Here is a 24586-nt window from a genome sequence, read left to right on the forward strand (position 1 = left end):
CGCTCCTCTTGGTTATGCAATGGATTTCATACAACAGGGGAGAACCCCCCCGGTTGACATCTGGATAAATTAACAAGTGAAATGAGCCAGGCACCCCAGGCTAATCCAGAGTGGAAATTCGTGGAAATCCCAAGCCTATAAAGCAGCTTGAGTGGTTGGCTCTATCTGATAAGGCCAGGCCCAGCACTGGGTGAGCAGGAATGAGGGGCATTGGCAGTGCTGTGCAGGGGCCCAGGACTGGGAGGGCAGGAGAGAAGTGCATTTGGAGGCTGCTGGGCTGAGAAACTGGCACAGTCCCTCTCTATCTCAAGCCTGTGGGGACACGCTCATTTTGCAGATACTATTAAAGTAACCAAATCGGCCTTTCCACGTCCTGCCCATTCACACAGTGAGCATGAAAATTCATAATCAGCCACAAAGCCAAAGGGAACAGGCGGACGTTGGGATGTGAGCCTTTCAGAGGAGAGCTGTGTTAATTCTGCATGTGCCAGCCCAGGCTCATCCTCTCATTCCACTGCCCCAGCTGGTCCCCAGGGAGGACTCTGAGAGATTCTCCCTTGGGAACTTGTCGTCCGTGATTCCAGGGAGCCTGCACCTGGTGTGCAGTGACAGGGTATTCAGTGCAGAGAGCGGTGGGTGCAGGTCTGACCCTCCGCTAGTCTACAGCACTCTGTGAAACACAGCACTGCTGACCTCAGAGAACTAGGGCGTTTTTTCTTGCTTTTTCCTTTCATTGTTCTTCCCTTTCTTGGAATTAAAGAAGGCCATACGGCCGGTGAAGAATTTGACCAGCCAGTCCAGTATCAGGAGCCCTGCAGACAAAGTGGTTCCCAAGTCCACTGAGACCAGAATCAGTACGCTCGGCCACACAGGACCCTGTAGAGCAGCAGCTCTCAGACTGAGAGACCTCATTTCTCTCACCTAAAACTTAGAAGTCCTTGGCATGCTACCTTGGTCATGGTAATCAGTGCAGTGAGAATGGATTCTGGGCACGACCCTGTACTTCAAACCAACCTGCCTACTGTCTACCTGCCGCCTGCTACCACCAGTGCTACATGGCCCAGCGTGTGATAACCGCTGCAGTAGAGCAATCCGTCTAGTTTGATCATTCCAGGACTAGGGCATTTGTGCTGTTTCCTCATCAAGGTGCTGAGATGCTGTGACCTTCATTGATCCTGGCTGCACAATGATCTCCAGGCCCAGGAGAAAGCTTCTTGAACCAGTTCTGTGCTTAGACCTGTAGAAAGATTCCTGCCAGCAACAAATTCACACAGAGGCAATGGGGACATCTTAACACCCGGGCTATTAGATCAATCCTTGTTTTAACTCTGCATGAAATGAGTTTGTGGTGACCTCAGTCTCTTTTCTATTAGGCATTTAACTGCCCAGAACACCTGGTGTGAAATGAGTTCTGCTAGGTCTCAGCCTGGATCTCCCATCCCAGGCATAATTCTGGGAAAAGAAGCCCTCACTCTTCTTCCCCTCTCCCCTCCTCCCCCTTCCCCAAAGCAGAAGAGAGGGGTAGAACACCTCAGAGGTGTTTCCATTTCAGCAGGTGAATGTGCACTGAGCCAGACAGAAGCTGCAAAGTGCTGAGAAATCCCAGAATGAGAAGTGCCTGATAAACATTCATTATTTCAAGGGGGAAAACCCAGACAGGTGTAATGCTTTTCCTACAAGATCAAGTCACCTTGACACAGAAACTACATTTCCGCTAAGTTAAAAAACATATTGTTCGTCAGGAAATAATCTCGCAACTTCAGCTCTGTCTGGTTCACGGGAGGAGATTGTGGGTGTGTTGGGGGAAAGGGAGGATGGCGAGTGAAGCAGACAGGGCCTGAGAATAGGGGAAGCGTAGGTCCTCTCTGCTATATCAGTGACCCAACACAGGTCAGTAGGTCAGTCGTACCCCTCCCAGAAGACAGAGGCACCATGCCTTTGGCAGGCTGGCCACTGAATGGGGAGGGAGCATGGACTAAAGGAAGGAGATCTGCAGCAAGAACACGTTAGCAAAGAGAGAGACCCCAGTCCCACAGGTCTCCTCAGCGCTCTGTAGTCGAGATGCCAGTTCCTTGTTCAAAGCAGGAATCTCTTGATTAGCGGGAACAGGACTGAGCACGGAACTGGGTCAGGAAACCTTCTCCTGGGCCTGGCACTCAGTCCCATCTGCACCACTTCCCTCACTGCATGAATGGGGAGGAGGCTGATCAGAAGCTGCCCTGTGATTCCCTTGGTAATCAGCAGCCATGGGAAAGGGAAAACTGCAAGAGCGTATGACAGTTTAGTGGAGTTTTTGGAAAAATATTCGATTACGCCACCCTCTTCCGCAGCTGCTCAGCCCCTGTCTTTCAGCTGGAAAAAAGAAAAATCAATTTCAGCTGATTTTCATCCCTTCTTTGAACCATCTGCCAGTTCTCTTCTCCCCTCTCCCCCCCCCCGCACACTGCAGCCAGGCCGCCTTGGGCTGCGATCTCTTCAGGTACCGCAGGTTCTCCCCCCGGCTGGTGGCAGGGGCTGGTGGGAGGCTCTCAAGGAAAGTGAGGCTGCTGCAGGCAGCAGCGGTGGCAGTGCAGTAGGTGGCGCTCTGCCCTTTCAGTCACTCCTGAGCCAGAGCATGCGGGGCGCTGTGCTTTGGTGCCAAGTGCTGGTAAGTCGTGATCCGTAAGATTTCCAGTCTTGCCCCTTGCACATTTGCAGATTGAGTAACTGCATTCTGCTTCCTTAAACTCTCCCTGCTACTTGAATTTGATGAGCTACTTCCCTTCCTTTCCCTAAATTGCAGTGTGGTGCTGCTAAGCACCTGCTCCATCCCAGCCTGGAGGTGGGTGATGTGAGGTGATCCTTGGGTGGATATAGACTAATCCTGTAAAACACTGGGAGCCTTGGGAGAGGCTGTATATCTATCAGATCACCACGACAGCGGCATTTCCAGCCCGGGGGGTTAGTGTGCATACAGGGAGAGAGATCTCCATTAGGTTCCTTCCTCCTTGCTGGAGTCGCTATGCACCGAGGTTTACACATGCGCCTTGGACTGTTCTTTGCTCTGCTTGGAGAAGAGGGAGCCGAAGTGGATGTTAACAACTGCCAGAGATCATTGCCATCCTCAGTAATGTTATTGACAACACCATCAATGTGCGTGGCGCTTGACACACACACACAGGGGCCTGGTTCTCCTCTCTTGCCAAGTAAATCAGGAGTAGCTTCACTGAACTTGGTGGATTTACATTGGAGTAAAACTGGTGTAAACGTGAGGAGAGTCAGGGCCAATGGTCCATGCTCCAGCAGCTCCTCAAAAGGATTTAGGTGCCTAACCTCCATTGATTTCAAAGGGAGTTAGGAGCCTAAATACCTTTGAGGATCTGCGCATTACAGTCTAAGGAGAGTTTAGGATCACACATAGCGCTGCTCTCATACCTTCCATCTGAGAATCTCAAAGCACTTTATAAAAATTAATGAATTAAGTCTCATGCCCCCTCTTAGGTTATGTATATTATTATCCCCATTTTGCAGCTGACCAAATGACTTCTCCAAGGTCACAAGTTGAGGCTGTGGCAGAGCTGGGAAAGCCCCTAGGCTTAGTCACAAGACCAGCTTGGAGGAAGAGCTCTAGGTTTGTGGTTGTTGATGGAGTGTCAGTGTTGGTTCAGGAGTCCCTTGGAGGAAGGTTCCTCAAAGTGAAGGAGTGGGATAGACTCTAAAATGGAGAAATCTACACGGGATTGCTCTAGTACACAGATAGTCTGCCCCTTCCCTATAGGCCCCTGTTGTATGCTGTTGTCACAACTCAGACTGATGTCATAATTAACAATGATTGATTTTTTCCAGACAGGTTTTGTCATCCAGCCAGTTGCCCTGGTGACAGCACTAAATCTGTTTTTAACCTGACACACTTGTATCTTTCTCAGCTTTTTAATGGTGTTGTTGTCCAAACGACTGAGAAAGTGATCCAGGGACTGGGATTTGGGATGCAGAGGTGGCAACCTGGAGATGGGGACACAGATCATGGAGATGGAGGTGGGAGGGACTGGGGATGCAGATGGTGGAGACGGAGGGCTGGGGAAGCGGACACATGGTAGAGATGGCGATCTGGGGATGAGGCCGCGCGATTGTGGAGACAGTAATCTGGGGGTGCGGCTCAGAATCAGAGCAGGCTAAGAGTTCTCAAGTGTCATTCGGGGCCTGACCGCAATGTACTAGAGCCAGCATGCTATTCAGAGGCAAAGGGACCCATAAGGGCTCGATTGTGATGATGATTTTTGTTGTAACTTTTTCTTCTTGGTGGAAATTGGCAAAATTAATCGTCTGCCCACATTTGTCTCAGCCCTTCTCCTCCTGGCAGACTGCTCGCTTCTGTGTCGAGCATTTTGCTGCCTCTCAGTGCATCTCCGAGTGGCTAGTTGGCTGGCTGCCCTGGGCTTCCATATGAAATGAGTTCTGCTGGGTCTCAGCCCCTCTCCAAGTGCCTGCCTGAGAGTCCTACAAGCATGAATCGCTCAGGGTCCCATCTCCTAGAGTGTGTTTGTTGCTAAGTATTTTTGTACTTCCAGGGCTTGGCAGACACCCCTGCCCCAGGAAAGGAGATACATTGCTGCTTGTGCTCACAGCTCTCTCCCAGGAATCGGGGACATGTATTGCCTGCGCTCAGTACTCTGCTGTCCTAATAGCTCCCTCCCTCCCCTTGCCTCTCTGTAGTTTTCCAGCAGGCACCAGTCTCCTTGGGCAGCAATTACCTGTGGAATTTCATTTGGAAAGAACATTGCTGGCTTCACATGACAGACGTGCAAAGCAAAACAGCATTTTAAGACGAGTCGGTGCTGTGCTTGTGGCTGTAAGACGCTACTAGCTCTGCCTGGAGACACATGGCAGAGTTGTCAATTTTACCCAATCTTTGCTTTTATAACTTTCACATTTACTCTATATGCAAGCTTCCCACTACAGCTGTGTCAATGCACTGCAGTCTTGACCTGAACGCTGCACCCTCAGCCTCGCTGGTCCAGTCCTGGACTCCCCACACAGCTCTGCCAGTGGCCCTAGGCCCTGCCCTTCGTCTGCCTGCTGCTCCGGTCCTGGGCTCCCCCCACAGCTCTGCCCCTGCCACTCAGCTCTGCCTTTGGACTGCCCACTGCTCCGGTTCTGGGCTCCCCACGCATCTCTGCCAGTGCCACTCTATCCTGACATACAGCCCCCCTGTTATTCCTGTCCTAAACTGAATCTGCCAGTTGCACAGGGTTGTTGTTGTTGTTTTTTAATATGGACTCTACTTAGAGCCTGCTGCACTTCTTCTCTTTTGTGCCCTGTGTCAAGCCATGCCCGCAGGGCTCAGAGGCAGGCGTGTGCTCACCCCCGAGATTTTACTGCAGATTTTTCTGGGGTTTTAAGCTAAAAGTCAGGACCAAGATTTTGAAAATCTCTGAGGGCTCATGGGCAGCCTCCTTGTTTGGATTCCCAGCCTTGCTCCAAGCTGAGTGCTCGCGAATCCAGCAAACAGTGGCAATCTGTGCTGGGAAGGGGCCAGAGCTGTCCCGTGAGCCCCACTGGGAGGAGTAACGGGGAATAGGAAACTTTATGCTTAGTCAAAAGAGGAGGGTGTAATGAGCCCTGGGTGGTGGCGTATCCTGTGCACAGCCCAGCCCCCAGCTCTCTGGCAGTTCAGGTGGCATGACATACCTAGCCGTTTGCCAGTGACCCAGGACATCATCCCCCTCAATTGACCAAAGGAGCAGCATAGAGTGGGGGTTGCATGGTCTCCCGTCTCCCTGCTGCCAGAGGAACTTGGCGTGGGTGGAGCTGAAGGAAGGAAACAAAAGGGGAGCATTGTCCAGACTCATTGGGCCTGTGAGAGGGGCTGAATTTCTCTGAGCCCCTCAGGTGGCCCCAGACCAAGCCATGATCTCTGAGTCCATTCGTTTAATTGATCAAGCATCGACAGTGCCTGCTCAATACAGAGAAAGCGGCCCAGGCTGGGGAGACTCTTTAAGGATCCATGTCTCTTCCTGCTCCTGGTGCCAGAGCCCTCATGCTTCTAGCTTGGCGTCATGGGGGAAGTGTTAGCTGGGGAAATGGCTGGGGGTTCTTAGGTGACTGCAGCAGGATGGGCTGAGCAGGTTCATGGCTGCAGAGTTGGAGGGGGAGAAGAGGATGTGGGACTGTGTCTGGCTGTGGATGCTGATAGGAGCGGACCAGCAGAGAGCAGCCCACTTGACCCAGACACATGGCAGAGTTGTCAATTTTACCCAATCTTGGCTTTTATAACTTTCACATTTACTCTATTTATGCTGAGCTTTTGCCCTGAGATCCCCTCAAACTAATATACATATTGGTACATTCTGGAATGGGTGTGTGGGGGTGTGTGTGTAAAAAATAGCATTCAACAAAACTGTGTTAAAAGAATGTTAAGGTTACAAAATCAAGCACTCAAAAATAGGGAATTGCCAGAACTAAGGTTGCCCATGTACCCTTAACTCTGCCCCTTGTGCATATACTACAGTCTTTACTTACATGATCACATTCTATTTTTTCCACAGGATCCCAGTTTCTTTTTACCCTCCTCATGCAACGAGTGACCCTTTACCTTCCTTCTTACACACCATCCACATACAATCTGTGATTATTCATTTCTCATGGGCTTCTCTCTGGAGCTCAGCACTCTAATATCTGAGGGCCTTGCAAACATTAATGAATTTATTTTCCCGACTCATGTGTGTGATAGAAAAGTATGATTATCATCCCGCCCCCCATACCTTTATAGCTGGGAAAATGAGGCACAGAGACTGAGGCTAGAATTTGTAGACATGCCCCCTAATTTGGGGTGCCTCGATGGTTAGGTACCCAGTTTGAGATACCGTCCCCTGCCTCATTCACTACACACCTTCCAACACCTGCAACAAAGGAGGTGAGGTCCTGCAGGAAAAGAGTATGTAATTGTGTGATTAAAGACTATCATAAAGTCAACACAAGGAGGGCACTCTGACACTTTCCTATTTCCCAGCTCTTAAGCACGTGACTTTGTCACCTTAACAATAGATTTTAAACATAGTTTTGTTGTATATAATTATTGCTGCCAGCAATGGGCATCAAGGCCCGGATGAGTAAGTAGACTGTAGTATGAGTATGCCCCCAGCTGCCCCCCAAAACTCTCCCCACGTCTGTCTGCACTAACGGATGTGCTCTAGAATACTAGAAGTCATGCAGTGCCCCCCCACACACCTGATCTATCCCTTTATACCTTCCCTTTTTGCCCCTTCTGTATGGCAAGGCATAGCATCCTGATATGGGGGCAGGACGCCATCTGGGGCAGGCATCACAGTGCCCCGTGGATTTGCACGCGCAGGATTCTTCTCCAAGGGCGGCGCCATGGCTGAAAGGGCCTGCACTTAGAGAACTGGAGCGAAAGGAGAGGGCAGCAGTACCATGAAACCGTTATTGTCCTCTTTGGACTGCCCAGAGACGGGGAGAGCATTAGGCACACTGGGTTACCGAAATACAAATGGCGCTGTCCCCTGCACGGGGGAGAGGAGGGAGCCTGCTTTAGTGGAAGTGCGGGGAGCCGGACCTAATGCGGATATGCATCCCAGGAACGAACGGAGCCTTTGAAAGTGCTCACGGCTCCAGGGCAGGTGGGAGCTTTCTGTTCCTACAGCAGCGTCTCTTTGTGCAAGCTGGAGGGGGAGAGAGGGAGAAGTGAGCTGCCAAACCCAGTAACTCAGAATTACTGCCACCTCACAGGAGCCTAAGTCTGCGCCGCCAAGATTTCTGGCTTAGGGGGCCCTAGGGTTGAATAGCTGGGGTGGGAGAGGCTTCAGTGAGATTGAGGGGCGTTGGCAGGGCTGTGTGGGCAGCCCATGACAGATCTAGCAGCAGCTGTATGGATGAATGCTAGGGATTTCAGTGAGATCACTGTTCATTTCACTAAGGTGTTCAAGCCGTGTTTCGAGAAGGAAGAAGTGACCTCCTGTGCCAGTCTTTCAAACCAACACTGAACACCAGCTGCACAGCTGGCCTCCCCTAGAAGATCAGTCAAGATCCACAGATGACCTATGTGACGTGAGGAGCCAAGCACAGGGCTTCCCACCTCTGGGAACAGAGCCCAAGGAGCAGCGTCAGTAGCTTAGCCAGGCAAATTCCCTCCAGTCAAGGGCAGTGGGGCACACACACTCAGGCCAATACACCGTGTCCTGAGGACTGGCCAGCCTCACCCCGTGCTCAGAGTATAGTGACGGGTATATTTCCACACTCTGTGCAGTGCCCAGCTGCATCAGTTAGTGACCTGGCACGCACCAGGCTTGTCAGCTGGTCACACAGATGGGGCATCAAGAACAGCTTGTGGGAGAAGCAAGGTCTTGTGGCGGAACCAGAGCAGTGGGTGCCAGGTAGCCTGGACTCCACTCCCAGCTCTGCCACTGACTTACTCTGGGGTCCTGGGCAAGTCATTTCCCTGCTTGGTGCCTCCACACACCCCACCCCACCCCCCGGGATATTGCGAGGTTTAACTAAAGCTTGCAGAGTGCCTTAGATAGCAGTGCCAACTATGGTGCTTTTGATTGGTTGTAATCTGCTGCTTCAAAGACTAGACCTCTGACCAGTCAGCTGAAGAATCATAGAACTGGAAGGGACCTTGAGAGGTCATCTAGTCCAGTCCCCTGCATTCTCTAAATATTCTCTAGACCATCCCTGGCAGGTGTTTGTCGAACCTGCTCTTAAAAATCCCCAATGATGGAGATTCCACAACCTCCATAGGCAATTTATTCCAGTGTTTAACCACTCTGACAGTTAGGAAGTTTTTCCTAATGTTCAACCTAAACTACCCTTGCTGCAATTTAAGCCCATTGCTTCTTGTCCTAGCCTCAGAGGTTAAGAAGAACAGTTTTTCTCCCTCCTCCTTGTAACAAACTTTTATGTACTTGAAAACTGCTATCATGTCCCCTCTCAGTCTTCTCTTCTCCAGACTAAACAAACCCAATTTTTTCAATCTTCCCTCAGAGGTCATGTTTTCTAGACTTTTAATCATTTTTGTTGCTCTTCTCTGGACTTTCTCCAACTTCTCCACATATTTCCTGAAATATGGTGCCCAGAACTGGACACAATACTCCAGTTGAGGCCTAATCAGTGCGGAGTAGAGTGGAAGAATTACTTCTCGTGTCTTGCTTACAATACTCCTGCTAATACATCCCAGAATGATGTTTGCTATTTTTGCAACAGCATTACACTGTTGACTCATATTTAGCTTGTGGTCCACTATGACCCCCAGATCCCTTTCCGCAGTACTCCTTCCTAGGCAGTCATTTCCCATTTTGTATGTGTGCAATTGATTGTTCCTTCCTAAGTGGAGTACTTTGTATTTGTCCTTATTGAATTTCATCCTATTTACTTCAGACCATTTCTCCAGTTTGTCCAGATCATTTTGAATTTTAATCCTATCCTCCAAAGCACTTGCAACCCCTCCAAGCTTGGTATCGTCCGCAAACTTTATAAGTGTACTCTCTATACCATTATCTAAATCACTGATGGAGATATTGAACTGGACACAGAACCGATCCCTGCGGGACCCCACTCATTATGCCCTTCCAGCATGACTGTGAACCACTGATAACTACTCTCTGGGAACAATTTTCCAACAGGTTATGCACCCAACTTATAATAGCTCCATCTAGGTTATATTTCCCTAATTTGTTTACGAGAAGGTCATGAGAGACAGTATCAAAAGCCTTATTAAAGCAAGATATACCACATCTACCACTCCCCCCCCCATCTACAAGGCTTGTTACCCTGTCAAAGAAAGTTATCAGGTTGGTTTGACACGATTTGTTCGTGACGAATCCATGCTAATTATTATTTATCACCTTATTATTTTCTAGGTGTTTGCAAATTGATTGCTTAATTATTTGCTCCATTATCTTTCCGGGTATAGAAGTTAAGCTGGCTGGTCTGTAATTCCCCAGGTTGTCCTTACTTCCCTTTTTATAGATGGGCACTATATTTGCCCTTTTCCAGTCTTCTGGAATGTCTCCCGTCTTCCATGACATTTCAAAGATAATTGCTAATGGCTCAGATATCTCCTCAGTCAGCTCCTTGAGTATTCTGGGATGCATTTCATCAGGCCCTGGTGACTTGAAGACCTCTAACTTGTCTAAGTAATATTTGACTTGTTCTTTCCCTATTTTAGACAATGATCCTACCTCATTTTCACTGGCATTCACTATGTTAGACATCCAATTGCCACCAATCTTCTTGGTAAAAACCAAAACAAAGAAATCATTAAGCACCTCTGCCTTTTCCACATTTTCTGTTATTGTCTTTCCCCCTCACTGAGTAATGGGCCTACTCTGTCCTTGGTCTTCCTCTTGCTTCTAATGTATTTGTTGAATGTTTTCTTGTTTCCTTTTATGTCCCTAGCTAGTTTGATCTCATTTTGTGCCTTGGCTTTTCTAATTTTGTCCCTACATACTTGTGTTATTTGTTTATATTCATCCTTTGTAATTCGACAGTTTCCACTTTTTGTAGAACTCTTTTTTGAGTGTTAGATCATTGAAGACCTCCTGGTTAAGCCAATCCAGGGTGGTCTCTTGTCATACTTCTTATCTTTCCTACGCAGTGGGATAGTTTGGTCTTGCGCCCTTAATAATGTCTCTTTGAAAAACTGCCAACTGTCTTCAATTGTTTTTCCCTTTAGACTTGCTTCCCATGGGATTTTACCTACCAACTCTTTGAGTTTGCTAACATCTGCCTTCTTGAAATCCATTGTCTTTATTGTGATGTTCTTTCTCCTACCATTCCTTAGAATCATGAACTCTACCATTTCATGATCACTTTTGCCCAGGTTGCCTTCCCCTTTCAAATTCTCAACCAGTTTCTCCCTATTTGTCAAAATCAAATCTAGAACAGCCTCCCCCCAGTAGTTTCCTTCAGCTTCTGAAATAAAAAATTGTCTCCAATGCATTCTAAGAACTTGTTGGATAATCTGTGCCCTGCTGTGTTATTTTCCCAACAGATGTCTGGGTAGTCGAAGTCCCCCATCACCACCAAGGCTTGTGATTTGGGTGATTTTGTTAGTAGTTTAAAAAAAGCCTCATCCACCTCTTCTTCCTGGTTTGGTGGTCTGTAGTAGACCCCTACCGTGACATCACCCTTCCTTTTACCCCTTTTATCTTTCCCCAGAGACTTTCAGCAAGTCTGTCTCTTATTTCTATTTCAACCTCAGTCCAAGTGTGTACATTTTTACTATATAAGGCAATACCTCCTCCCTTTTCCCCCTTCCTGAGCAAGCTGTATCCTTCTATACCAATATTCCAGTCATGCATATTATCTCACCAAGTCTCTGTGATGCCAACTATGTCATAGCTGTGTTATTTATTAGCATTTCCAGTTCTTCCTGCTTATTCCCCCTACTTCTCGCATTAGTATACAGACATCTAAGAAGCAGTTGCATTACCTCAGTTAGGGGAGGGAAGTGAGAAAGTAGAAGGAAGCTGTGCTGACACATTCCGGGCAGTAGAGGGTGATAGAAATATGCTTTCCTTTGATGAGTCCTTGGGAGCAGACATTTTACAAAGCCTGGGTCATGGGTGGACCTTGGAGAGTCCATGCTGCAGGGTTGGAAGTGTTGAGGCTATTCTAACTCCTCTTAGATATTCCAACAAGAGCAACAATCAATGCCATGGTTTTGGTGATGTGGGCACCTGCCTACTCCGGACTAGGCTGAGGCCTTGTCCATATGGGGAAATTGACCTGCTTTAGCTCTTCTGGAGTAACTATGAAATCACTTTTATTCTGGACTAGTGTGTTCAGACAGGCAGCTGTTCCAGACTAGCTTATTCTGCAGTAGCTACACTGGTCAGTTTCCCCAAGTAGACAAGGCCTGAGATCCAGATCACTCTTCACACTGTTTTGTCACCCAGCCATCCAATGAGAGTGACTTTCACTCATTTTGAAGATGATGAAGTTCTGAGAAGTTCCACATTTGCATTCATGCCCAGGCAGCATACAGTGTCTCAGCTGGCATTTAGGTGTGTTCCTCTGCGGTGCAGTCATTTCACTCTGCACTACAGCATCCATGGGGATACAGGGAGGGCTAGCCCAGTCTCTGCAGACAGGGCTGTTGCTTACCATGTGGAAAAGCATAACTGTTGCTTCTCCCCAGTTCTGGGTCATGTGCATCTCATCTAAGGGTGCACGCCCTTAATGCTGCAGCAATGTTGTCTTTTCCTTTTTGGCTTAAAAAAATCCAGGGAAATGAAATGCAAACAACTATGTTAATACAACATTGTGATGGCCGATGTAAACACAGAGTGGTTCAAAGAAAGGCTAAAGTTCAGGTTCTCCTAGGAATGCCTACTCATGGCTCTGCACTGGCGTGGTTTTGGGGCTTCCCAATTCGACTGTTAACCCTTATGGGATAGTCCTGAGGTGTTCTGCATCTGCAGTGTGGCCAGTTTCCTGAGAGGTGAGGTGTTAAGGGTCCTGTGCCAAGGAGGGTGAGGAGTCTGTGGCTGAGAGAAGGGAGGGGCCTGCTCAACTCGCTAAGGTGGAGCGTGTCCTATACTGTGATGCCTCCCGTCCATGCCAGCCAGCCCTGCTTTTCCTTGCCTCAGTCCCACTGAGGAACCTGCATTTGGCAGGGAGCTCACATCAGGGGCATGCTAGCCTAGAGCCAGGGCAGCAGTATTCAGCTCCGAGGCTGGCCTGTGTATGAAGGAGTCTAAAGAGCAGAAGGCTCTGCTTGCCTGGGGAGGAGGCAGAAGGGCACTCTTGATGCTGGTAGGGAGGAGGGGGCATAGGAGAAGCTAGGACGTTGAATGGGGATATCATTTGGAACAGGGAAGGAGGAGGGATGGAGCTTGGGCTGGAGCAGGATGTAGTGAAGGAGAGAGACTAGAACAAGTTATCACAGGTTACTGGTCTCTTCCTGAAACTCTAAGGGTTAAATGTACCTTGTCCAGCATGTTCAACGTGGGCGAATTAATGCTACTCTGGGAATGTGAGCTTGAACATCAGCACCAGACTTTGTAGCTGGTTACTACCATGCACACTCTATATTTTGGTGCTTTATAGTGAGTGTTGATGGGCCGAAGGACTTCACAGGGGACAGTTCAGCTGGGTTAGAACCTTTTATCTCTACTTTGTCCTCCTAATGGTCCAGTCTGGAATGAGTACAATAGAAACACCAGAATACAATGGAGATGGCCTCTGGAAGCCACATACCAGTCATAACCTCCCACCCAGTCCCCAGGAGTTTGGGATGGAGCCGAGTGGGGTGATAATATAGCAATGTACACTCTCTGGTGTTTTCTGCAACTGAGACAGTTATTGATTCCTTTCGCATGATTCCTTTGCCCTGCCCCTCCCTGGGGGAAAGACTAGAGGAGTCGCATAGTTTTTCTGGGGTTAATCTGATTGGCAGATCTCTTACTGATGGGGATCTCTGTCTGGGAAGTTTCTTCAGTGTGGGGATGGGCAATGGAGCAACAAGGTGAATGAGGTCTTCAAGGATAGAGGTGTAGCAACAGCCTTTTCTTCGCTGCTGTGCTCAGCCCTGCACTCTACCAGCTCTGCCTTGCTCTCTCCTTCCCCTCCATGTTAACCTGCTCCTCTTCTCTTCAAAAGGGGCTGACACCCTGAGCGAGACGAGCTCCATCAGCCTGGAGGCCACGACCGACAGCAGAGAGACTTCAGTGGCCACCTCCATCCTGTCCCCCTTCACAGCTTGCCGCGGGCGGGATGAGGCAGACAATCGCAGCGAGCACAGCTACAGCGAGTCAGGGGCCAGCGGCTCCTCCTTCGAGGAGCTGGATCTGGAAGGCAACGGCGATGCGTCGGCAGGGCAGCCTTCTGACCTGAGCTATGCCGAAGAGCCGGAGACCACAAAGGCCAAGTGGGCTAAGGAGCCCACTGCTCTGGAGAAAGAGAAGGGTGAAGAATAAACCAGAGTCCTTCCAGCTTCCTCCCCTTTAGTTGGGAGGAACTGATCTGTCCTGTTTTCTTTCTCTCTAGCCAAGAGATTTCAGTCATCGATTCCCATTGAGCCCCGCACCCTTCTCCTCTAAGGACAGATGTTCCGAGTGTTATAAAGAAGGACAGCTACACTAAGGTGGAGCGTAGCTAGGAGCTGTTCCCCAGGAGCCTTTCACCCACTTGTGTGCTGTAGCAGAGAGCTGGGGGTGCAGTCTGTTTGATGAGCAGTGAAATGTTCTTCCAGGCTGCATGTGTATAAATGCGTGGTGAGCTCTCTGCATGAGCTGTGGATGTGTGTGTGTGTGTAACACATGTTCTCCCTTTGCCTGTCTCCCTGCTCCATCCCTCCATCTCCTCAAGGCAGCCTGGTTCTCCACTGTACAGAGACACATTGACTGGCACCAAAGAGCAGACAGTGGTTTTATTCCATGGAAAATGGAAATATACAATGTAAAATTGTCCTCCTGAAACGGATGTTAAGCTTTTGGGATCTGTAATAAAGCAAATGCTTTTCCTCTGAGGTGTGAGGGCTCAAGGGGAGGGTTTTGTGATTCTGTCCTTCAACGCATGGGCTCGTCTGTTACCCCGGTCCTTGGAGAGCTGAGTAAGCCACACGCTTGGCACTTGCGCTGTTTCCAAGTGATTTTTGGAACAAAAGTGGTGCTCCCAGCTGATGCGAGTTTGAAGTTTCTTAGCGGCTTGCCTGGGCTGTGTGAAATGCAGTGGGGGCCATGCCATCCAGACCTTGGGGAGCAGATGTCCCCGTCACTGAAATCACCATCATTGCTGGAACTCTGCTTCCTGCATAGCAGTTTGAACAGAGAGGCCAGGAGTGAAGGCTGTGGACACCAAACTCCCTGAGGGCCCAAAATGCTCCTTCCAGGTCGGGGAAAGGCATATTGGCAGAGGCAGCAAAGGGAAGCCAGCACTGCTGCCCCTGTGCCATGGTAGAGAACTTCAGGGTCTAGGGTTGCCGGTCTGACTCCAGTCCCCTTAAAAGTCACTTAGAATAAAAGCTCTCAACTTGTCACTCAAATCCTCGTCTCCAAAGATGAAGTCTGATCCAGCCAGCTGTCTGCTCTGCCTGTTCCCACTATCTCCTTTCCCACCCTGTTTCCAGACAGACCATGTCCCAGGCTTGACATTTCTAAAGACACTCTTGCATCAGCTGTTGCAGCCTCCTTGAGTATTTTCAATGGACATATTCCTTTGTGGAGGGGATTAGGGTGGGCGGGGAGCTGGTCCATGTTATTCTTTGTGATAGATTTGGGGAATAAAGTCCTTTCCTGGGTTAGGTTACAGATTCCTGGGTGTTGTGCTGTGTTATAGAAGTGTCTGTGCAGGAAGGGTGGCTGGATGAGGTAGAGCAGAGGTCATGCAATGGCATCTGTCACAAGGCACCTCCCACATGAGACGCCCTCCTGCAGCAAGTCAAGGCACAGTGTGACTCAGTTTCCCTCCTTCAGGATCCCCAGAAATAGTCCAAACAGTCTTCTGAGGACTAATGGCTGTGGTGGGGTTAATTGATTAAAAAAAGAAAGCCCTGTGTGCAGAAACCCTAACAAAACCAGTCCCAACACCATAGTTCAGACAGTATATCAAACAGGGCCCTGGTGTTCCTTTCCTTTCCCCGGCTCTCCGGCACGGCTCCTTCGCCATGTCCCGGCTCTCCGGCACGGCTATTTTCTCCCTCGCCATGCCCCGCGGGGCTCTCTGGTACAGCTCCCTCCGCTCTTGCCATGCTCTGGCTCTCCAGTACGGCTCCCTCACCATGCCCCGGCTCTCCGGTACGGCTCTGTCATGCCTTGCTGCTCCCCGGCTCTTGAGTATGGCTCAAGTATTCCTCACCATGCTGCATTCTCAGCTTGGCCTGGCTTACAGCAGGCATCTCAAGCTACTGGTGTCAACCTTCAGCCCTCTCCTTTCTTCTCTGGCCATGGTGCTCTGACTCCTCAGCCCCTCCACAGGCTCCCTGCTAATTTTTCACTCTTTCCAGGGGCAGCCTGCAGGGAGCTTCTCTGTGGCTTCCCCAAAGACCTCTTCCTGACTCCTCACTGGTCTGTCTGTCCCCTGGTCTCCTCCCCTCAGATTCTCCTCGTTCTTTATAGCCCTCAGGTGCTGCCCCCTCCTTAATTGGCAAAACTGGGAGCGGCTGTTCTGGCACCTGGACCTACTTCAATCTCAGGGGGCAGCATGCCAGTGCTGGATCTGTATCGGAGCTAGTGCAAGGGCAGGGTTCTGGGGGCAGGAAGCCAGGAGAGTCAGTGCAGCTGGGGCTAAGTGTTGGTGGTTCTCTGGTGCCTTAGCCTGGTGGCACAGATGGGAAGTATTCGGTGCAGCCCAGGGGGTGCAGGGATATCCCAGTATTGCAGATTCTTAGGTGCTGTAGTTGAGGGGAGCTGGTGTCCAGGTGCTGGAGGTTCCTGGATGCTGTTATTGCTCTACTTTGGTCTCATTAGCTTTTCCTTGATGTTGTGTTGTAGCAGAAACTGTGTTTAACAACTGTGAGTTGTACTATTTGTTCTGCCCTTGTGCTAGCTGCAAAACCCTAAATCTTAGAGTCCTCATGGTGGAGTGGAGACTCCATGATGCCCATCTGTTGCTGGTGACATAACCTGTAGATTGGGGTGGGTCTAACACATCTGCCTCAAGGATCTAAAATGAAGCTCTGGCCCAGATCCATCCCTGGTGTAAGGGATGGAAGCCCTCCTGAAGCCCACGGAGATACAGTGGAGACGGCTTGGAGTCTGGGATCCGTGAGAGAAGAGCTGTGAATTTTCAGAGCTCTATGGCTGTGACTTAGTGAAGGCACTGAGAACAGGGAGGGAGAGAGGAGGGGGTTTGAAAGGGTTGATCTTCCCCACAGTGCTGCTGCTCCTTTTGCTCACGTCCTGCTTGCAGGGGTCTTGGATCAATGTCTCGCTCCGCGTTTGTTAATGGACCTGGATCCATACTGCGTGAATGGAGTTCAGCGCTCAGCAGAGCATCAGGCTTGCCTTGTTCCTCAGCATCGACTCAGCCTGGGGGGAAATCAGTGGGGATGCAATTATCAGAGCCATCCCCGTTGCCCTGGCGGGTCTGCCTGGCAGCTCTGCTCCCTCGCCCAGCCCTCCCCTTTGCATCTTGATTCCTCTGTGCTCTTGCTGCTCTTGGCACCACTGTAAATCTATCCCAGTGCTGGAGGTGCGTATCAGAGCTAGTGCTCAACACGGGCAGTGGGCAGCACCTTGCTTTGGGAGGACGCTTTGCCTGCCCCCTCCCACAAAGGTCATAGCATCTAGAAGCTGGAGCAGACACGTCCTCTGAATATAGACAGTTGGCTGGGGATTAACCCCTTGGGTTGGGGGTTAGGGTTTTCCTAAGTGGCATCACCATGCCCAATGCCCCAGCTATTGGTGGCAGGTCCTAGGGTGTATGGGACCACCTGGATCTCACTGCAGCTGGCTGTGCTCAGTTGGTTCCTTGTGACATAGCAATGGCTGATGGTGCCCCTGGATTTACTTGAACATCACCAGCTGCTGCTGCTTGGCATGCAGTGGCATCCCCTGGGCATCAGTTGGGGCATCAAAGAGCAGATCCTCAGTGGTGCCAGCTCTGAGGGAAGATTTTACTCATGAAGCATCCGCCGTTTCTAAAGGCTGTGTGTTTGTATCTGTGTGTACCTGTCTTTTCCTGTATGCATGTGTGTGTGCATGTCTGAGTGTACACGTGCATGTCTGGCTGCCGGTATGCAGACGTGTGTGCATGTGTGAGTGAACACATGTATATCTGAGTGCCTGTATGCAGGTGTATGTGCATGTCTGGGTGTACATGTGTATATCTGGGTCCCTGTATGCAGGCATGTGTGCATGTCTGGGTGTATAGGTGCATGTGTGTGTGCTTGGATGCAGGGATGTGTACCTGTTTCTCTGGGTCTGTGGGGGCATGTATGTGTGCAGAGGAAGGAGCAGCAGGAGTGTCAATAGAAAATGCACTGTCCTTCCCCCCAGATTTTGCTGACATATGGAAATATTATCCCCTCTCTGCAGCACTGTTATATTGTTTTTTAAAGAAAAAAGTAATTTTGCTCCATTTCACAGTATCTGCTGCTTATTTGTGAACCCTGCTGTGAGGGGGGAAGAGCTGTCAGTGTTGGGGCTTTCTATTTGCCATTTATAAACAAATGCCATGTTGTTTGAGTTTATTGCTTTAAAACTGTGTGTGTGTCTGTGTTCAGCCCTCCCTATATGCATAGCCATTGTGTGTGTGTACACACCCCTCCCTGTATGCATGGACTCTGTGTGTGTGTGTGTAAACACCCCTCCCTATATGCACAGACTCTGATGTGTACATCCTTCCCTATAGGCCTGGACACTGTGTGTGTGTGTGTTTAGATGCCCCTCCCTGTTTGCATGGACACTGTGTATATGTATGTCTGTGTACACCCTTCCCTATATGCATGGACTCTGTGTGTCTGTGCACACCTCTCCCTATATGCACGGACACTGTATGTGTGTGTGCGTAAGGGCACTGTGTGTGGGCATGGACACACGTCCCTGGCTGTAGGAGTGCATGGCTGAGTATGCGTAGATGGGTGGATGGGTGTGGCCAGGAGTTTGGGTGTGCATGAGTCTGGGTGTGGGAGCTGTTCGGCGTGTGCCTGGATTGGTCTAGGTGGGTATAAGTGTTTGCCCATCCGTGTGGCTAGGTCCATGCATCAGGCAAAGCGGGGCTGAACCTTTGTGCTGAGGCATCTCCCACTTGGCCGGGCTGCGTGTGAGCAGCGTGAGAGGAGCTGCCCTGCTGCTGCAGGGTATCAGGAATTATGAGCGAGATGGGGCATGCTGGCATGGGCCCCTGGGGCATTCTCCTCTGGCAGCTCATGGCCTCCAGGACTCGTTTGTAGACAGTGGGCACAGTCACCACCCTCCCGCTGCAGCCCCAGCGCTTTCACCGGGGTTTAAAATGCGAAGGCCAATGAGTGGAGCCATCAGTCATCCCCAGCGAGGGGCCAAGCTGTGCTGGACTCCAGGCACCATTCCCTGTCTCTGAACCACCTTCCCCCTGAGACCACTAGCCAAGAGGGGTAGGTGGAGACACTCAGTCCCTCCTAATACCACCCCTTCCCCTGGACCAGGCAAACCTGTCTCTTTTGGGATAGAGTGCAGGCACCTGAAGGGGATTAGAGAGCCAGTCCCCTTATTCAGTGGTTTTCAAACTTTTTTTTGGGGACCCAGTTGAAGAAAATTGTCGATGCCTGCAACGCAATGGAGCTGGGGATGAGGGCTTTGGGGTGTGGGAGGGGCTCAGGGCTAGGACAGAGGGTTGGGGTGCAGGGGTGAGGCCTGCGGGGTGGGGCCGGGAATGAGGGGTTCAGGGTGTGGGAGGGGGCTGTGGGCTGGAGCAGGGGGTTGGAGTGCTGGAGGGGGTCAGGGCTCTGGGCTGGGGGTGCAGGCTCTGGGGTGGGGCCCGGAATGAGGGGTTTGGGGTACAGGAAGGGGTTCCAGGTTTGGGGGGGCTCAGGGCCGGGGCAGGGGATTGGGGCGTGGGGTTGGAGCATGGACTTACCTCCTGGCCAACGTGTGGAACCCCATGCCCCCCCTGCCTTTTAGCTGGACCTGCTTCTGGCTGCTTCCAGGGTGCAGCGCGGTGTCAGAACAGATAGGCACTAGCCTATCTTAGCTGGGCAGCACTGCCAACGGTTGGCGGTACTGACCAGAGACACTAGGGTCTCTGGGTGCTGAGCAAGGCGACCCAGTGCCTTACATGCCACGACCCAGTACTGGGTCGCGACCCAAACTTTGAAAAACACTGCCCTAATAAAACCACTGCCGTCTGTGCTAACAGCCCCACCCTGGAGAGGGAAGTGATGGCTCCCTGATCCGCTGGGTCCGAATGGAAAGAAAGGAAGAGAACTCCTTCTGATACATCCTCACATCCCTTGGAACGATCTGCCATGGTGACCTCCCAGCATAGCATTTCCCATGCTGCCAGAGGCCTCCATGTGGCTAGAGAGGGGTAAATTCCCAGTGCAAAGCTATTCGGTCCACACATTCCTCCTAACTCTCCAGCTCTCTGTCTAATACAGGGGTCCAGAGCACACCCCTCCCTGCTGCATGGCAGGTCTGGATTGTTAGCTCCCTGCAGCTGCCCGTAATGGGTGGCTGAGCCCCTGTGAACGTGAGTCCCTGAGAGTCCTTGGGGTGAGCAGTGACTCCTGATGACTCCAGGCCACATCTGCCTCTGGCTCCTGAGCACCATTCTGCCTGCTGGGGAGCGAGGCGGAGAAGGCATTGTGAAAAGCCGGGGAAATTCATTTTGTTGCAGTCTCGCTCTAAGGTGGTCTGGTGGTGCTGTGCATGGCATGGCAGCTCCTTCTCTGGGGACTGCGGTGATGGGGAGTGGGGAAGGTGGGACCTAGGTGCACAAGTAGCTAATGCATAAGCCTTTCCTCTCTGGCCTCTGGTTCTGGTTGGGCCCCAACTAACACCGAATGGCTTGGACCCATCTTAGCCATAATCAAGGCACAACTGGCCACGGTGGCCGGATTCTGTTTAGGAGAGACACAAGTGCATAGGCTAAACCGGATGGGAGCCTGGGTGCTGCTTGTCGGGGGAAGATGCAGTAAGGAACATGTCACGGCACCCTGCCTGACTCTGCCATTGCTGTCTGCCTGGCCCCTTGGCAACACCAGAGCCCAGTTCAGACCGAAGCGAACACTGGGCTGTAACTGTGGGTGTTGCTCTACTTTGAAGCACCAATGGGGCCTGAAGCAAAGCAGGGCCAGGGTAAAAATCTGGGATTGCAGAGCCAGCCAACATGGGCTCGTTGCACTGGACTTTCAGGCAGCAAAGGCTGAGCACAAATAAAGTCCTGAGGCCAGATGCACCTCTGGGGGTAACTATTGAAGCCAAGGGATTTGTATGAAGGAAGAATTTTGTCCCTGGCAGAAATAGCTTTGAACAAAGCAAATTGTCCCTGCGGGTGGCTTGTTTCTGTTGAACCCCAGCGGGTGAGCTGCAAGGGCTCTCCTCTCTCTCCCCGCTGCCTCCTGCAGTGGTGGGTCTCCTCTAAATGGGGCCCAGGCCCACCCCAGGGTCAGGCCTGGTTGCTGTGGTACCATCTGCTCCACACTGTGCCTGTTCTCTGGGAAAGGGACCTCGTCACTGGCTCTCCGGTCCCATCAGGTCCCATAGAGGGAGCTGCCACTTTCACACTGGGGTCCTTGGAACTCACTTCAGGTGGCCCCTAGTTTGGAGCCGAGCTCCTTTCTGAACTACAGGCAGGGCACTACAGGCAAGCCATGGGTGGAGGAGAAGGGAGCGGGTGTAAGAATGCCCTGGTTGATAGTGTCATAAGTAGAACTGGGCCTGAACCGGTGAGCTCCGAAGACCCCTGGACTTTGGGGAAGTTCAGACCTGATCCCCTCCTTTGCACCTGTCTCCACATCTCTGACCAGGCTGATTCAAATACCTCTCTCCAAACACCACCACCCCACAGTGCTCAGTTCTGGATTGGCAACATCCCTCTTGTCCTAAGGAGAACAAAGGGTGAGTGGAGCAGTACAAATATGGTGCTCTGAATGGCTCTCACAGAGGCCCAGATCTCTAGAGTGGCATGCAGTGCCCAGAACAGCTCAGGTGAGCAGGCACGTATGGGTATGTGGGGAAACATATCCAGACTCACTCTTGCCTCAGATGGTGCACAACAGTGAACCGGGCACATATGGTTGGCATGCTCCCTTCTGCATGCCTGGTTTTGAAAGTCTAAAGTTCCTTTCTCCCTTCTTTGACTGTGAAGCTCTGCAGAACAAGCCTCCAGGGAAGGCCTAGGGAGAATGACTTGGGTGTGTTTGATAAATAGGAAGAAAACAAAAGTTTCCACTGGCCAAGTCATTTAGATTGTCCACCTCTGGTCTGGTTAAAAGCCACATCTCACCAGCCTCCATATTTGTGTGGTCTGCACATGCCAGTCACTCCCACAGCCCCTTTTGGGCACTGGGAGGTGCAGCAGCAACAGGCTTTGCATGCCCAAAACTCATCTGTGTTTGTCTTGGGGGAGTTCTGGGAATGCAAATTCTATGTAGGCTCCAAATTGTTTGGACATGCGCAGTAGAACTGCTGGATGCCAAATCCACTTGCAGTGCCTTTGGGAGCACAAACAAGCTTTCATTCAATCATTCACAGACAGACGCTATGTAAATGGCTGCATGTGTGCAAACAGAGGCCAGGTTTTGGAAATGAGGTCCCAAAAGTAGCCTGAGTTGAGCGCCTTGAAGATCTAAGATAAGCGATTTTAGTGTGAGAGCTTGTCACACCCGAAGATATTGACAGAGCTGTTAGAGAGTTCGCTTATTTTGGCCTGAAATGAAAACCTTGTTATAGATGTGTTTAAACATTGATTTTATATGTCCCAGGTTTAAGTTTATCGATGTACCAGGCTGGTTCAGATGTAGGTGTTGGGAAGGGAAAAGAATTTCCTTATTGAGATAAAACTTGTCCTTAATACTCAGTGCACACTGCAAAATCACCATCCTAATTCTGGATAGGATACCAGCAGATGTGATACCAAAATGGAAAATATAACAGCTGAGGCCTGGGTTCCTTGTCATGGATGATCGGGGGGCACTTTGGAAAGTTACAGTGGCTGTTTTGTATGACTGGTTTCTCTTGTGACTTGGATTTCTGGCATTGAAAGAGACTTGGGGGCTTTTATTCTCCGACACCCCTGTAGGAAGCATAGGACAGCACACCACCAAGCTGCCTTCCCTTCCCCCAGCTCTTGCAGCTAAATGTTTCCCATGGGACGCACTGTCAATTCCTGTGGAGCCATCCTGCTGCAGCTGCTGGCCCCAGCTCCTCCCCTGCAGAGTCCGCTCTCCACTCAGCTCCCGCCTTCTCCTCCAGGTGCAGCGTCACTCCTCATCCCTGAGAGGGGACGTGGGTTGCTGGAAGCAGAGTGAGGCCAGCGGGGGGAGCCCTGGTGCAGGACCTGGCCCCATGGCAGAGGCAAAGAGGAGCAGCACTGTCCAGTGTGCCCAGGCATGGGAGCATGGGAGAGGAGCAGAGCAAGGAAGGAGGAAACCAGACTGAAGAGGAGGGAGGGCAGGGAGCATGCAAGGGAATGGACAGGAGAGATGCAGGGCTGGAGACAGGGAGACAAGATATCACAGGCTGGAAATATGCGCAGAGAAGATGGGAAGCAGGTCTGGTGTTGGCACAGGCCAATTTCTAGAAGGGTTGTGCTTAATGGAGAGGTCAGCAGTACTGCCCCTCAAATTCTCTGCTCCACGGGGCCAGCTGCAAAGGGATAAGGACAAGCATCCACTGCCAGCTCAAAGGATTCTGGGGCACGCTTGGGAGCAACAGGAGATGAGTCAAAGTCAGTGTTGACTAGGGATCCCATGTGGCTAGGCCTGGCCCGGACAGAGGGGGGATGGCCACCAGGAAGAGGGGAGGTTAAAGTATGGTCAAATGCTGCAGGACAAAAGAACCACAGAGCGAGGTCAGATGAAGAAGGGAGCTAGGAGACAAAGCCATAGAGAGAGCAGGGAGACCAGCCTGGCCTTCCCTCACCAGTGCCCTGATCACCGCCTTGCCTGCCCCGAGTGCCTTCAGACAGTACTGAGGTCCCCGGGAGCAGCGGGCATTCAGCACTTAGCAGGAGAAGCTCAGTAGCCAGGAGGGAGGATGTTAGTGGGTAGGGCCTTGGTCTTGGACTCTGGAGTTCTGGCTTCATCTCCCAGCTCAGCCACAGCCCTCCTGTGTGAAGTTGGGCAAGTCACTTAAGCTACCCTATGCCTCCGTTTCCCCACATGTAAACAGAGGCCAACCCCCCCCCCCCCATACACACACACATACACACAGGGGAGTTGTGGGGAATGGCTGTGCTAAGAAGCTGTAGTGGTGAGGGCCAGATAACTAAAATAGAGAACTTTGCAGGACTTGGGCATCCCCTCTAGGTGACGATATTCAAGGGTATCTCCCATGCCTGTCTCCCCTCTTGCTGGGGAGGGGGCATTAGCATCCAAGGTATGAAGGGGAACATGTGCCTCCTGTTTAGAAAAGGTCACAATTAAACCTCAACCGGTGATTGACATATGATAATTCATAAATATTTTGTGCTCTGAGTGATAAAATATTAAAGTCCTCTAGCTTGGAGGGAAGATGTTTCTCTCCCTGGGTGTTTATCTTTGCTACTGAGCATTGCAAAACAACAACCCCCCCCTGAAATATTCATGCGCTGCTGAATTGCTGGTGGGCGCTGGGGCCTGACTGCAATTCCTAAAGGCACCTTGTCCTGCGAGCTGACGGAGGGTTGGGTGAAAAGCAGCTGAAAATGGCATATTGGCTAGCAAGCGATGCCAAAGAAAGGAGGAGACGAGCAACATTGATCCTAGCAACATGTTGCCTTTCTACAGCAGCTTGTGACTGAGGATCTCCAAGCACTTTATAGACACTGGGGAATTAACCCCACAGCCCCCCAGGAGGTGGCTCAGTGGCATGAGCCTCGTTTTACAGAGGCGAACATGGAGATACAGGGAGGAGAAGTACTTTGTTCAAACGATGCCCAGCACGTCAGGAGCAGGGGCAGGAACAGAGGCCAGGAGTCCTGATGCCCAGTCCTGTGCTTGGACCCAGCCTTGTTCTTCGACGATTCT

At 50.9% G+C, this 24586-nt stretch overlaps 2 protein-coding genes across 3 annotated transcripts in view; both read left to right on the forward strand.

The window, feature by feature from the left end:
- TEX264 (testis expressed 264, ER-phagy receptor) overlaps window positions 1-18018 on the forward strand; it is a 130219-nt gene extending 112201 nt beyond the window's left edge. Inside the window, exon 6 of the mRNA XM_073352548.2 lies at window positions 13600-18018. Within this exon, the coding sequence (XP_073208649.2) occupies window positions 13600-13916 (317 nt within the window). The 3' untranslated portion in view covers window positions 13917-18018. The remainder of the gene's footprint in view (window positions 1-13599) is intronic.
- The window catches only part of ACY1 (aminoacylase 1), a 451002-nt gene that overhangs the window by 168380 nt on the left and 258036 nt on the right, over window positions 1-24586 (forward strand). The gene's annotated exons all lie outside the window — the stretch shown is intronic.

This window comes from Lepidochelys kempii, chromosome 7, assembly GCF_965140285.1.
Source record: "Lepidochelys kempii isolate rLepKem1 chromosome 7, rLepKem1.hap1, whole genome shotgun sequence".
In the NCBI taxonomy this organism is placed as follows: domain Eukaryota; kingdom Metazoa; phylum Chordata; order Testudines; family Cheloniidae; genus Lepidochelys; species Lepidochelys kempii.